Source organism: Micromesistius poutassou (genome assembly GCF_964030765.1).
Source record: "Micromesistius poutassou genome assembly, chromosome: 18".
Lineage (NCBI taxonomy): Eukaryota > Metazoa > Chordata > Actinopteri > Gadiformes > Gadidae > Micromesistius > Micromesistius poutassou.
Window position 1 is genome coordinate 6,691,253 of NC_140288.1, and position 15,952 is coordinate 6,707,204.

General features: G+C 47.1%; 1 protein-coding gene across 1 annotated transcript; it reads right to left on the minus strand.

The window, feature by feature from the left end:
- Positions 1-738: 738 nt before the first annotated feature.
- On the minus strand, positions 739-15,166 carry LOC311363321 (uncharacterized protein; the record flags this gene model as incomplete). Its single annotated transcript, XM_084483275.1, has 4 exons — positions 739-3,092; positions 10,334-10,695; positions 14,467-14,613; positions 15,114-15,166. The coding sequence occupies 4 exons, from the start codon at positions 15,164-15,166 to the stop codon at positions 2,845-2,847; spliced, it is 810 nt and encodes a 269-aa protein (XP_084339401.1). The 3' UTR covers positions 739-2,844.
- Between the last annotated feature and the right edge of the window lie 786 nt (positions 15,167-15,952).

Genomic DNA, 15,952 nt, shown 5'->3' on the forward strand with positions numbered 1-15,952 from the left:
CGAAAGTGGGAGAACGAGGAGGAGGCGGAGGTCCGGGGAAGAGGGGGGGGGGGGGGGGGTCTGGTCGTCTCTGTGCTGCCAGCAGGGGGTTCTCAGCGGAGGTTAATTGAGGGGGTTAACGGGGGAGAGCCATTGGGCGGGGTGGGGGGTGTGACGGTGTCTGCTGAAGGTCAGGCCGCTGTCGGGGGGGGGGTCGGGGCGGTGTCTCTGCTCCCGTCTGAACCCCGGCGCCGTCGGCGGCCATGTTACCACGTGTTAGCATGGCTACGCTACGCTAGGTCCGCTGTACGTGGACGCCTTTGCTAATCAAGTGAGCGGCCTGACGCTAAAGGGGGGAGTTGGGGGGGTGGACGTCAGACTGTGGTGTCAGAATGCCTGGATTCTTATTGCGGGAGGGGTGTGATGCTATGGGTGACCAAACAGAACGGTACTGAGAAGTGGCATAAATATTTGGCCTGTTAAGCCCTGTGAAACTGTAATGGTGATTAAGGGTTATACAAATACATTTGAATTGAATTACTGGGTTTGATCACAAATGCCTGCAGTATACCTGTGGACACCTTGCAGTCAGACGCCCGTATGCGAATTAGGGTTAGCGATTGTAGCTCAATCTGCTAAACGACTAAATAGTAAATAATTCTCGGTATGAGACACAGGTTGTTTTTTTCAGTATTGCTTTATTTTCTGACACAATGCAGATAACAACCAATTGAAATCAAGTTACAGGATGCTAGACGACGGCGGACCAATCAAGAGAGAGAGGTATGAGTGAGCTGATTGGATCAGGTACAGCGGACAGGATCTATGGAACCCAGTGACACAATACAGTATGGGAAGTGAGTGAGTTACATGTATGTCTACGTATACTCGGTGACAAATAAATCCTTCACATTATCTAAAAATACACCACGAAAAAGTATGGCTAAAGAGAAACATTAATGAAGATGATTTCTTACTTTATTATCTAGCGCAGAGATGCCTCTGAACAATACAACAACAGACATGGACTTGACAGCATAATACCTTTGATGGCTTAGAAAGAAGGGACCATTTTTTTGGTGTTTTTCTTTTTCTTTTCTCGTCGGCATCCACGCCGCGGCAGATAATGAGGGGCCAGAATTAAGTAGCATCACTTAAACGACATCAAAGTCGAGTGCATTCCTCCCCGACTCAGGCGATGATGATGCCTCACGGCAATTCACCACACAAGAAAAAAACAAAACATTTGGAGATACACACAGAATAGGGTTCTTCCCTTGATGAAATGTAAGAAAAACAACAAAAGTTGTACATGTCCCTTTTACCCTGATTTAACTTAACACAGTTTTTTTTTGCGTCCTGACAGTTCTGTGATTTGTATTGTAAATCAACAGGCTTTGGAACCTGAAAGCTGCTTATGTGACGACCCACTGCCGGGAGATTTTTGTGTTTTTGTAATTCCGTAGGGAGGCCATTTTCTTTTCAGAGTGCAGTTTATATCATGTCAAGTATTAACAACAGCTACTGTGCATTGTTTGTAAAAAAAAATACCATAGGGTAACACTGTGCAATGTGTAACTGACAAACCCTTGTCATTTTAAAAGGTTAAAAATAGGGAATTGCCAATTACATTTTATCCCCAAATGTCTTAAACTCTTTAGAGAACTATTCAAACCCCGTTAAATATGATGGAATGTAATTTTACGATGGTTCCAGTAAATCCAATGCTACCCAATTCTAACACCAGTAAATCCAGTCAAGGCAAGACTCCAATTCCAATTCAAACATTACAAAATGATTAAGATAGAGATGAAGAGTCTTCGGTACGATACATCATTTGGCATTTCTAATACTTCCAAAATGTAAAAAAGTCGACAGCCATTCTGTGCAGTTTGTAGTCAGTCAAATATAAAAAATGAGATTTCAAGAACCTATGAAATATATAAAAATAACTAAATTTTTGGTCTACAAGCACAATCTAACATGTGTAAACTTATGATGCACGTGTTCCATTAAAATACAAATAAAAACGTAGAGTTTTGATCTTTTGGTTGTTCCTGTTTCACACGATCCAGTTCTATAGAGCTGTACTCACGTACGCACTTCTAATAAGCTACAGTAGTTGAGTTATTGGAAAATCGAAGGAGAAAAGGCATTGCAGAAATACAACACAACTGAAAATACCTCACACACACTAAATAATCAAATGATCACAGATGATAATGATTATAAAAGCATATCCACAGCTAAAAATGAACAGCTTCCACAATGTTACGTGACATACACGGACACATAAAAAATATTGTATTTTTTATAGACTTTGGTTTGTGTCAATGACAGTTGAATCTTTATTGGCCCCTGTTCAGACTGCGGGGAGAGGGTATCAGGCAGGCCTAGACACACACACACACACACACACATGCACACACACACACACACACACACACACACACATGCACACACACACACACACATGCACACACACACACACACACACACACACACACACACACAGGAACTCTATATAGCAACACACACACATTACTTGATGCACACATAGCACAACAGTTTTCACATACTTACACACACACACACACACACACACACACACACACACACACACACACACACACACACACACACACACACACACAAACAAAGACATGTCCGGATCACACACACACACACACACACACACACACACACACACACACATACATCCACCCTCAGGTTGGAATCCCCCCCGAACTAAAAGCCGTGACAGGAAGTGTCAGGGACGGGTCAGAGGGCAGGAAGTGGACCCCTCCTCCTCCTCCACCACTGCCTCCTAATCCACTTCCTTTCCCTCCTCACCCCCAGTGCTTCCTATGTGGGGAAGCAGATGCCGCAGCACTCCATGCAGATCTCCAGGCAGTCCGAGGACTCGCAGCACGCATCCATGATGCCGCAGTCCATGTCGCAGGGGCAGTTGCAGTCGTCGCCCACCTCGTCGCCGCAGCAGCAGCAGCAGGCGTCGGGCGTGCACACGCCGCACGACGCCTGCGCGGCCACCATGTTGCACAGTGCCAGGAACTCGCAGAAGAGGCAGGCCAGGATGCAGTGCACGCAGCAGTCTGTGCCGCCGCCGCCGCCGAGGAGCATCAGCCGGAGGAGGGAGAGAGGAGGAGACAAGGTCACAAAGTCAGGTCGTGTTGGACGGATGGAAAGTGCAACACACAGATGTGGAACTGCGAGGCAAACCAACAGATCTAGAATCTAGATCTAGATCTAGAATGAAAGGGGATAAAAATATTTACAAGTGAAGCTAAGGCAAAGTACGGTGAATGGAAAACTATATGAAAACATTTTTGAGTGTTAAAACTTGAAATAAAAAACGAGTAGAAAAGAAAAAGGCGACAATGAGGGGAGTATAGGCCACCATCAGGTATTGGGGCTATAAACCACGATTATGAAGTGTAGCACTTGGATAATCCTCTCTTTCTGCGCCATTAAAACCCTCACGACTGGACTATAAACCTTGGTGTTTCAGTCAGAAAAAGACAATCCGACCGCAGAATCTTTCTGTTCGCTACAACGCGTTGTCACTTTTATCGCGGAGACCTTGGGCTAGACCTTGAGTAAACCACAGGAACAAGATTGGCAACGATAATGATTATGTCAAGCACACCAGTGAATACCTACAGCATTGCGGGCATGCACACACAGACAGACACACACACACACACACACACACACACACACACACACACACACACACACACTAGAGCATTAAAAGTCCAGAATCCAAATATTCAATATTACGCATGATTGACAAGAATGTTATGGGAAATGTTTAGTCTCCTTTTTGTCAATACATGATTGCAAAAAAACTGAAGGAAAGTAAATAGAGTCTGTATTGCAACGTCTTTCGTAAGAAAAAGGAGTTTGCATTCAGGGAAAAGTATGAGAGTGAAAGTAAAAAATAAAGTTTGTATATGCGTGTGCTTGTGTGTAACTGAGTACTCGTATGCAGAGGAAATATCTGTCAGTGTGTGTGTGTGTGTGTCTGTAGGGGGAGGGGTGGTCAAAAGGGAATCAAGGCAAATTCAATGAAACAAATTTCTCTCCCACCGTTTCTGATTAGCGGACCTGTTCAATAATTGTGGCATTGTCATGCAAACTAGAGCGGCTTGATCACGCAAGGATGATTAGAAAAAGTCCGAAAAAACCGATCGCTCCCTGGCAAATTAGCGCGCTAATGCCTGCAATGCTCAGTGATCTCTGATTAACATTTAACCTCCTCCACCGCCACCACCACCACCACCACCTCCCATGTGGCTGATGGAGGTAAGGTGGAGACTGTCTCGCATACTTGAAGAGTGTTCCCCTGTAAATTACCAATCGGTCGATTAATTATTCAAATCTCAGTGGGTGTAAATAAATTAAATTAATAACGTGGAAAAAAAAGAAGGAAATCAAGTTTGACATGAACGGAAAAAGCTGGGTTTTTTTTACCGCTTGAATGTGATTGTGCTTCCTTTTTATTTTTGCTCTTTTTCTTATTTTGCTTTTTTATAATCAATGTCTTTCTATTTTTTTGCTTGAATAAGGTCAACCGAGCCCTAGATGGAGAGAGAGAGATTATTTTGTGTAGCAACTGTTCTGTGAAAAATAAGTTAATTATAGAAGATGTATTTTTTGTAGTCCAATGGTAGAAAATCATAATTACTAAACAATATCAGTAGGAAGGCAGTGGAACGGAAAAACTTTCGGAAAATTTTCTGTAGGGCTGGTCAGTTGGTCTCGTTGGACATATGGTGTAACTTTCATGAGGAACATATATGTCCCTCCTTTGCAGGGGGGACATAGGCAGGCCCATTATTTTGAGTGCTATATTGTGTTAGAAATAACATTATTTATGAATTAAAATAATATTGAAGGCTCCGTAGTTTGGGTTTTAATAATCATATGGTTTGATAGATGATAACACTTTTAAGACAGGGGGTTAAAACCACTCGGTTTTCACAACTTTGAACTTGCCCAGCTTAAGGATAACTGCTAGTCTACTAACTGAATATTTACTCCTCTCCAAAGTCAGTGATATGAAAGAAGTTTAAAAAGACGACAAGAAAGTATGTTGAGTGTAAAGTAATGAAAAATATAAAAGCATATCATCTAAAGTTGTACGGCATAAGTAATTTATACGATCGAGAGTTGGACAAACTACAAAGAATTTAATTGGTTGACTACAGCACTAACTTTCTGTTTTGTTGTTTTTGTCTGTGAATGTTTGACAAAAAATATCTTTATCGGGTCCTATCATTGATGAACATAGAGTATGTTGCCATTTGCAATAAGTGTGATGATGCGGATGACAGAAATACACGTTAGAATGAACTCACAAAAACATTATAATATTTCTCTGTTAAAGTCTGCAAACATCAGTCACAGAACCGCTAGCGAGAAGCACGAACACAGGTTCATCAGTGTGCAAAAGAAAAAAGAAGCAGTGCAACGCACCGAAAAGCGCTGACAGGTAAAGTTCACGTCTCCAAGTCTACAGGGAGATAAATCCTCCCCGATAACTCCTCCTCAGCAGCAGCTCGACTGCGGCTCCTGCACCCCGATCTGAATCACTAAACTGCAGAGAACCCACATCCACATGTTCACCTTAGGCTCTCCGCTACGCTGCCTTTTCAACGCCGCGGACGGGCGGACAGACAGACAAGACGGACGGACTGACGGATGGATGTAGAAAGAGTACCAAAATAAATAAATAAAATAAAACTGGAGACTTGCAAACAGGGGGCGCATTTGCATGGCTTTCATCTATACGTCTTATGGGTCCACGGACAGGGGCTGTTGCTGATTGGCATGAAAGGGGGGGGCGAAAAGGGCCAGAGGAGGGGGAGGAAGGGTGGTGGTGAATGTAAAGGCGAGGAAGACGAGCCGAGGAAGACCGCTGGCCGGTCTGCTGGCCGGCTGGATGCTCATGTTTGATTAATCAAAGACGGGTTCCTCTTTCTTTTCCATTTGATTCGATTTCTTCTAAACGCAGCGGAGGCGGCTGAGCTGACCAGAAGCACTGGCTGTCTGCGACAGCCGTCTGAACGTCTACCCACGTATGTGTGTCTGTGTGTGTGTGTGTGTGTTTGTGCGTGCGTGTGTGTACATGTGTGTATTTGTTTTTGTGTGAAGCCGACATATGTCAAACTTATACACAGAGGAACTCTATAGCAACCCACACACTATACTTACAGCACCACAACGTTTTCACACAACCACACACACACACACACACACACACACACACCGGATGACACACACACCCTATACATCCACCTCAGGTTGGAATCCCCCCCTATATAAAACCGTGACAGGAAGTGTGAGGGACGGGTCAGAAGTTACCTCTCTCCATGTGTTGAGTTGCATATGTGAATACAGAACATTAAACACTAAAATGAGGGTTGGTGTGTGTGTGTGTGTGTCTATGCGTGTGTGTGTGTGTGTGTGTGTTTGTGCAAGTGTATTTGTGTGACGTGCAACACTCTTGAACCCTCCTAGTTAAATAGACGCCCCGGAGCCAGCGAAGAGAGAAAAATATTCATCAAGCTTCTTCATCGCAACCGCGGACAAAACACCCGCTCAAAAAGTTCAGAGCGGCGCACTTTGAAGGACCCCAAGGGTACGCACAGTGATGCCTGAGATCACAACGCCAAGACCGGACTACGAATACAACACAAAACAGCATTCTGCGGGCTTTCAGCAGCGTGCTTGAACGTCTCAGCTATTCACTTGGATGTATAATTTAGCAGCAGCGATTAGTCTGATTTTCTTTCCCCTTTGGTCGAGCCAAGGACGAGCGACTGGTTGTGATGCTAAGTTCAGGGGCTAATGGCGACAGCGGGCATTGTGGGCGCCCGGTACATCTCGATGGGGGAGGGGTTTGAAGATGAATATAATAATGATAAATAAGGGTACCGGGAAAATTGTACACGACGATCTCATTTGTTGTGACGTTCTCTGATTTAATATTCCGAGCAACCCCAGTAGGTTCTAGATGTGTTAAAGTCTCGTACTTTGTTTTGGACAACCGTCACATTTTGCTCACGCTAGAGAGGCGTTTATCAGCATCGTTATTTGTTATTATCTCGGAGCGGTTGTGAATGTATCTGCTGAGAGAAGAAGGGGGAACGATTTTGACAACACAGACAGACAGGCAGTCAGACGCACGGGAAAACACAGAGCAGAAAACACATCGACATGGATTGGCTGCTTAGACCCAGAGTCGGCCCGGATTCTGTGGGCAGTAGCAACCACCTCAGGGGAGAATAGGGAAGAAAGAAGGAAAACACAACATACGGGCAGAAACCTCCCCCGAAAAAAGAGAAGAGAGAGAGAGAGAGAGAGAGAGAGAGAGAATATGTAGTGGTGTGACAAGAAGTGCGATGGTCCTCGGAGCGGCAAGCTGTTTCCTTAAAAAGAAAAAGAAAAAACACCAAACAATAAAAGCTCCTCCTAGAACGAAAAAACTAAAGAAAACTGAAAGAGTGAGGCAGAGAGAAAGAGCTCAGAGGCCAATGGGAATACACACACACACACAGACAAACACACACACACACACACACACAGAGGAGGAGGAGGACCAGGAGGAGGATAAGGGGCTACAGAGTGGAGATCCAACAGGCGTGTGCTCCTGCACAGGAGCCCACGCCTGTTGGATTCATAATGCATGAGTGACTGGGAAGCTAACGCTAACAGACAGCAGCCCTCGCTGGGCGCAGCGGCAAAAGCAGACCAACACACACACACACACACACACACACACGCACACACACACAAGCCTCCACACTCACACACAAACAAACAAACAAACACCCTCACGTTCACATGCTCCCACAAGTGTGTGGGTGTGTGTGTGTGTGTGTGAGAAGCCTGTTTAAAGAAGAAAGCCTTGGTACGGTGCCCGGGGGCCCTTGGACCCCCTAATAGTCTCTAAACGAAGCTCAAGGAGCTCAGGGGCCTTAATTGATTACACAGCAGCCAAGAAAAATAAACCCAACAAAGTGAACGACAAAGGCGCCGGTCACAGAGCCAGCCCCCAACCCACGTCTCTGCCGTCGCGAGACAAAAGCAAACGGGTAAAGGACCCCACTCGCTGTGAGCGCACATTGGCAGCGGTGCCAACAACGCTGCGTGCCAAGAAATCGCGCACACTCCCCAGAGCAAGCGAGCGCGCCCGCTCAGCTCGCTCACTAGTGCCTAGCGAGCTACCGCCTTTCATTTTTTTTCTTCTTCTTCGTCTTTTTTTTTTTTTTTTCTTGTGTTCCGGGAGGAAGGGGGAGTGGAGGGGAGGGAGGGAGGGTGGGGGGGTGGAGGGGGGGGCGGGTCGTTGCTGTTTAGGAGGCTAATTTCACAGGCAAACAGATTATGCTAATCCGTGTAAACATTCAAACACAACAGCTTGCCTGTTTTCCGAGGGGAAATAAATACTTGAGAGCGAACATATTGATTCAGAGAGCAGGCATTTGCAAATAAGCAACACTAAAAGCCATAATGAGACAGATTTATTGAGCTTCTGTCTTTGTCGTTTTTTTTCCCTCTTCTTCAAATCAATCCCTCCCTTCTCTTTGCCAATTAAGACGTAGAGTTGAGGTTTTTGTTGCGCGGGCTATTTCCTCGGTGATTTCAACATCGCTCCATTCCTACAGATCCATCCACCTGCCTGCCTCACCTTGTTATCCAGCAAACTCAATACAAGGATCATCTCGAATAAGCATTAAAAAACCAGACGTAAACGCTTTTCCTTTTGCGGTTACTTCCAGATTCATTCGAGCTAATCCTGTGTGGGTGTTTTTTTTTCCCCTCTAACGAACCCCCATCACCACATCAAATCTTTGCCACCTGCCAACCTTTGGAGCGGTAGGGCCTCGGATTAGCTGAATAAGTGGGTAATGTATAGCATATACGGTCCTCATAAACACCTATAAGGTAACATCAGATCACACACACACACACATTCCTGAAAAGCATTATAATGAGGACCGAGAGGGAGCCGCTGTCCACAATGCAGACAGAGCCGAACAGGGTCCAGAAGGTGTGAGAGGGGCTGTGAGGGGCCCTTCAGGGCCATGCTATGATGCTTAATAGGCCCCCTGTGCCCCTGTGCCTTGTTAGAGGGTCACACCTATCCACCCTAAGGTAATAAGACTCAGCCCCGACGGGAGCATTCATTAGAGGACCCACCTAGGCCTCAACCCTGACCGGGTGATGGCTCCTCTGCATGGGGACAGGAGGTGCGAACGGTGGATGAGGGGGGGGGGGGGGGGGGTTGTTGTTGGCAAAAAATAAAAGCCCCAGGAGTGGGATGTGCTCTCACACCCAGGGCGACAGGACGTGTGATACCAAGAAAAAAATAGAGAACCTCTCTGGTCTCTGGTGTCTCGGTTCCTGACGCCATTGAGGAAGGTGACAGAACTGAAGTTCACTCAGCATTGATCTGTTTTTTTGCAATCGTGTTACGGAGAGGACCTCGTTTCTCTGGTCCAGAGGAGAGCCACCTCTGCCTGAGTGATGCGTGACGGGGTCAGTGTGGGCGGAGCCACGGCGTCCTGTCATCCTGGTCATTTTATTTGGGCACCAAATCTTTATTTTTAATTATTTTTTATTATATATATATATTTAATGTAGAGTAAGACAGGAAGGAATGTGAGAGAGAGGGGAAGACCTGCAGCAAAGGACCACGGCCAGGAATCAAACCTGTTCGCTGCTGGTAAGGACTGGGCCGTAATGGTAATGTGGTAATGGTAATGTGGTAATGTGGTAATGGTAATGTGGTAATGGTAATGTGGTCATGTGGTAATGGTAATGTGGTAATGTAGTAATGGTAATGTGGTAATGGTCATGTGGTAATGTGGTAATGTAGTAATGGTAATGTAGTAATGGTAATGTGGTAATGGTAATGTTGTAATGGTAATGGTAATGTGGTAATGGTAATGTAGTAATGGTAATGTGGTCATGTTAATGTGGTCATGGTAATGTGGTAATGGTAATGTAGTAATGGTAATGTGGTAATGTAGTAATGATAATGTGGTCATGGTAATGTAGTAATGGTAATGTGGTCATTGTAATGTAGTAATGGTAATGTGGTAATGGTAATGTAGTAATGGTAATGTAGTAATGGTAATGTGGTAATGCTACGCGCTCTACCTGGTGAACCATTGATCAGTTTACGTCTAACATTGACTCTAGTACGAACGGCTAGCGCACATTGTGTTCATTTTACTGATCAGAGGAAATAAAAACAAGGAGATGAGAGATGAGCCCGGTGACTCATCGTAAACCGCTTTGGGCGGCGCCGGCGGCGCCCACTCACCCTCGGGCAGCGGCGGTTTCTGCGAGCCGCTGCTGTCGCTGTTCACCGACAGGCTGGACCTCAGCTTGCGCTGCATCTTCTGGGACACGGGCGTCGACGGCTGCCTCCGCGGCTGCTCCGACGTCGTCTCGCCGCCGGGAGCTTGGCCGCCGCTGTCGCCGCTCGGAGCGAGGTTCGCGCCGCAAGTGCACATGTGCGGGACCCTGGCGTGTTCGGCCGGGGCGGCGGCGGCGGCGGCGGCGGGCTGCGGCCTCTCTTCGCCGGGGCTTTGCGTAGAGGTGCTGACGGTGTGGTAGCGGAGGCCGTTGTGGCTGCGGGAGGCGTCCCTCTGGCCGGGCTCTGAGGCGGTGGGCCGGGCTGAGCTGGAGAACACGGAGGAGCGAGAGCAGGTTAGGCGTTGACGTTGCGGGCCGCAGGCCGGCGGGCCGTCATGTCGTAGACATGTGGCTGTGGAACTATGAAATATGTATTAGCCCGGACTCGCACGGACCACATGATGTCTTTTTAATGGGGGAATATGGCGAGAAATTGAGTACATCGCAACGTCAGTGAATTTCAATTTGGCTGAATCTAATGTGGAACAATTGGTACCTTAGTAGCAGTGTTAGCATACAGAATACAAAAATATACGTTTATACCAGACCAACTGTGAGTGATTTGCAATGACCTGCGTATGCAATAAATTCACTGCAGATGCCAGTTTGGATGTTAGATTTCTTCCACACAGAGCGAGACTAAAAGCAATGCACAGTAGTCAGGCGGAAAAAAAAAGATCAACGCATGTCGCAAAAGATCCTTTAAACCGTGAATCATGAATCCCACCACAGCATTTCTTACATCATCATATCAATTAGGCGGCAAATGTTTCAAACAAAAAAAAGAAAATGGAGTAGCGAGTGGCGGGCGGGTGTGCCTTTATTTTTTTCTCGAGGTGACATCACAGGGAGGCACCGCCGCCGCCGTCGTCGTGGAAACCAATTGATGGGAGCGGTACCCAGGTGAGTGTACAAGTGTGTGTGAAGAAAGAAGCGAGTTAGAGAGGGAGAGAGAGCAAGACAGAGAGAGAGAGAGAGGGCCCCTTTGACTGTGCATATACAAAACACGCATCGGCATCAAGCTAACGACATGCTCGCCTCTCAGAGTTGTCGATAGATCGGCTCAAATAGACACTGTTGCTGTAAAAAAGGTGTGGGGGGGGGGGTAAGTGGGGGGGGGGGGGGGGGGGGGGGGATACACGCTGGCAGCCACACAGGAAGTCAGGGAAACGACATCCTGATTTGGGAAAGCAAGCCGAGACGGAGGTTGGTGAAATAATACCTGCAGATTCAGCCCTGCTGGGATTACCTTCCTTATATACTTCACAAGTGTGTGTGTGTGTGTGTGTGTGTGTGTGTGTGTGTGTGTGTGTGTGTGTGTGTGTGTGTGTTGTGTGCACGCGTCTGGAAAGACAGGGTTGATGGATGGCTACGTGTTGACTTCTTTGTGAATTATTCATTTCCTCAAGTCCCTACTTAGTCTAAGTTAGCCCACCTATAATGAACACAGATATATCTGTTTTCTATCCGATCACAATGATCTGACTCAGACCACCTGCACCGGTAAGTAACATAAGCATCTGCATCGGCTTATTAAATTCACACACCAAAAAAACCGGAGGAGAATGGGTGTGAAAAAACACTGAAATAGAAACAAATTGCCTTTCTCTCGATCTGTTTCTGTCAATTTACCGCCAAGTGTTATTACAGTTAACAAAGAACCAAGGGCCCATGGTGCGTTTTTTTTTTCTCCATTTCATTTTTTTGAACAACACATCACAGTGGGATCGGTCGGGGCGAGAACGGGATGTCAAACAATACAATTAAAAACAGACAGCGCGTTTGTTGGCTTCTCCTTATTCAAAAAAGGAAGGGAGGTAGGCGGCGGGGGGGGGGGCTGCTCCAATTGCAGTTCCAGTATACAAATATAGACTTTAGGGGGGGAGGAATCAGGATTGAAGGCAATTTGAATTAAACAATGGGGCGAGAGAGGATTCATTATATGGTTATGTAAGGTTGATGGATCTTCCCCTTCCTCCTGAAGACAAAGCCCACTGAGACCGGCCTGGTGACATAGTGGTGTGTGGAAGGGGACCGTACGGCTCGCTAACAAGAAGATTCAGCGCGCTGCCAACTGCCGAGGCCAGCTTGTTTTGTAGTGTTTGTGTTAATCTGTTGCAGTCCTTTTTTTTTATTTACAGTTGCAACTCGGGCTAAATTATAGCCTTTAGCTATTTACGGCTACACCACACAGCCCGTGATTTTCTCTTTTTGGGGACGATTCTTGAGATAGAAAAAAAAAAAAAAGAATAATAATTTTAAAAAAAAGAACAAAGAAACCACAAAAAAGTCAGACATGCAAACATACAACTATATCCTACAGTTATAACTGCCGCCGACCGCTTTACTGAAGCCAAGCCAAAAATAGAAACATTAACATTAGTCACACACACACACACACACGCACACGCACACGCACACGCGTGCACACAAACGCGTGCATACGCTCAATTCCAGGGGTTGCATTCAATTACCTTTCACTTTCAAGTAAAGTCAAGCTTCCAATTCACCAAGGCATAAATACTTATTAGGAAAACCGCTCCTCGGAAAGTACCAAAGTAAACTGCAAAGTGTGTTTCCCCCGCGCGGCGGTTTGCCCGGACGCTCCGCCGCCGCCGCATTGTTCCAGGACACGGAGCGTGAGACGCTCACTTTTTTTTATTTTTATCCCCCACGAGCGGCGTGTGACGAAGATGAATGGACGGAGGAAGGCTAATATTCATAATCATTGATCACCGTATGATGATACTGTCAGAAGATGGCAGAGACAGACTCGCGCGGTCACACCGAGACGAACGGAGACATAATGGAACGGAGGAGAGGGAGGACGGCCAGGCCCGCCGCGTCGGAGTGTAGTCTGGTGAGGGGTGGAAGTAAAGAGGGGGGTTCAGGCGGGGCGCTGACTGCACTATTAATAGCACCGCTTTGATTTTTAAGTTGCTGTCGCTAAACTTTGAGAGAGTTGGAAGAAAAAGAACATTCCGACACTTCCCTTTTATGTTTTTCAACTGTGTGAATGACAGGAAGTATGGACTGCAAGAGCCAATCAGGGAAGAGATACTTCTTATTTTTACCACAGCTCCTTTAAGTACTACTTAGTCATTGAGCAGATGTTTTGATGTGAGCCATGTGGTGAGAGAGCAGGTAGGGGCAGGGCAGGAGTTAAAACACCCTCAACACTAGACTATCCCTTCCTGACCTTTGACATTTGACACATAGTCTGGTTTGATGTGTGAACTGTATGGACTCAGATCAACCGTAGCATCAATGTATCGGTGAAAAAAACAAAAGCGTCCCAGAGAAAAAGTTGGGAATAATAATAATCATGATATATTATTAACCCATGAATAAAACACCTGTTTCGCAGCCAAACACTTGGAAACGTCCACTTCACCAACAGAGCATCTCGACTGTAAGCACTATGGATGTACACTGATCTGAGCGAAAACACATCACACATCAAAAATTCATACAAAACAACTTCCAACAAGTTTGAATAAATCATCAAGTGAATTAAACGGCAAAGCCCGTGGTTTAGCACAGACCTGCAAAGAGCCCGTCCCGGGATAAGCATGTACCCTGACAGTTGACACACACACACACACACACACACACACCACGGGTCTACACCGCATGCACACACAAGCATTCACATTTGCGCGCACACACACCAAAACACACACACACACACACACACTTCAAATTGTAAACGCCCTATTTCCAGCGCATCAACAACTGTTGAGGGGTGTACATTTGTACTTGAATAAAACATGCTATGCCTCCCCTTACACCACACACACTGTCACACACATCACATACACAAGGGGAAGGCGGGCGGGGGGGGGGGGGGGGGGGGGGGGAGACGGGGGAGACGGGGGAGAGCCGCTTCCGCGTGGCGGTGTCTAACGCTGAATCCCAATTTGGTCCGGGCGCCATCGGCTGGCGGGCTGACAGCGGCGGGCACCTGGGGAGCATTTTTTAAAAGGCAGTGTTTGATGGATTCACGAAGAACACACAAATATAATTGCCATTTGTCACCGAGCGTTGAGCGGGCCGCGCCACACAGGGGCCGGGCCGCCACCGCCACGGAGACGACGACGACGACGTCGCTCGCCCGCCCGCACGCCCGCCGCTCGCCCGGTCGCCACGGAGACGGGACGCGGGAGAAGAGCGTCTGGAGGGAGGCTGAGGGAGACGGGGAACGGGTTGCGGACGGGGGAGGGGGGAGGGGGGTGGTCGGTATGTAAAAAGAAAAAAAAAAAGAATATGAAGGAACTGCGAGTATATAAACACCTCCATTTTCTGTCACGGGAAAAGAAAAAAAAAAAGAAATGGGTCCTACAGGAGGGGAGTGGAAATTGCACCCCAAAGACACGCAGACACACACGACGACGACGGCGGCGGCGGCGGCTTATGAATTATATATATAAATAAAAGATGTCACACACACACACACACAGAACACACACACAGGTAGCTAGGTGGGCTCTGTGTAGACACGTCAACACACAGGTTTTTACATGTGCACACACGCGGTCACACACACGCACGCACGCACGCGCACACGCACATGCATACGCATACGGACACGCACACACATACACACACACTAACACACACACACACACACACGAATGCAGGTGTGTGTGTGTGTTGGGGGGGGGGGGGTAGAGGAATATGCATACCTTGCCTTTGACGTGCGTGTGCCGGGGCAGGGGAGGAGACGCTGAGCCCCCATCATGCATATTATAAACAAGAATTCTAAAATAGTCGGGAGGAACGCAAGAGGAAAACCTGAACTCCAGAGGTCAAACCTGGGCGGGCGTGGAGAGAGAGAGAGAGAGAGAGCGAGAGAGAGAGAGAGAGAGAGAGAGAGAGAGAGAGACTCTCATTTGCATCACGTTGAGAGTATCGCCGGGGAAACGGACGGAGCAAGCGGCTGCTTTGTGTTTCTAAGGCTTTTTAATATTAATACCCTGAGATAGAGAGGGGGAGGGGGAGGGGGAGGGGGCGGAGGGAGGGGGGGCGAGAGAGATAGACAGAGAGGGAGCAAGGCTGTTTACCGAGGGCCTATTAGAATGCCATCAGAAGGGAATCGTACTACAGTTATTGAAATTTCACATCATGTCAAGCAAATAAAAAGCGGGGCGGTGCTCTTGATTCAGGTCTCGTTCTCACCTCCTAATCGTTACACCGCGCCGCGGGTTGGGGGGTTAACAACGCGCTGGCTGGCGCCATGCGTATCGCACAACAAGAGAAGAAAAAAAAATAACACACTGAAGAATGCAACCTTTCGCCACGTCGAGTCGCAGAAACGCAAAAGCGTGACGTTACCCACACACGCGTGCACGCACACATACACACACACACACACACACACACACACACACACACACCGGACGGACAGGCAGACACTCCTCAGGTAAGCTCTGAAATGCTCATTTGGTTAACATGGTCATATTTTTTTTTGTTTATCTTTCGTGCCCCACATTAGAAACGTGTATATTTTTCCGCTCGGCTGCCC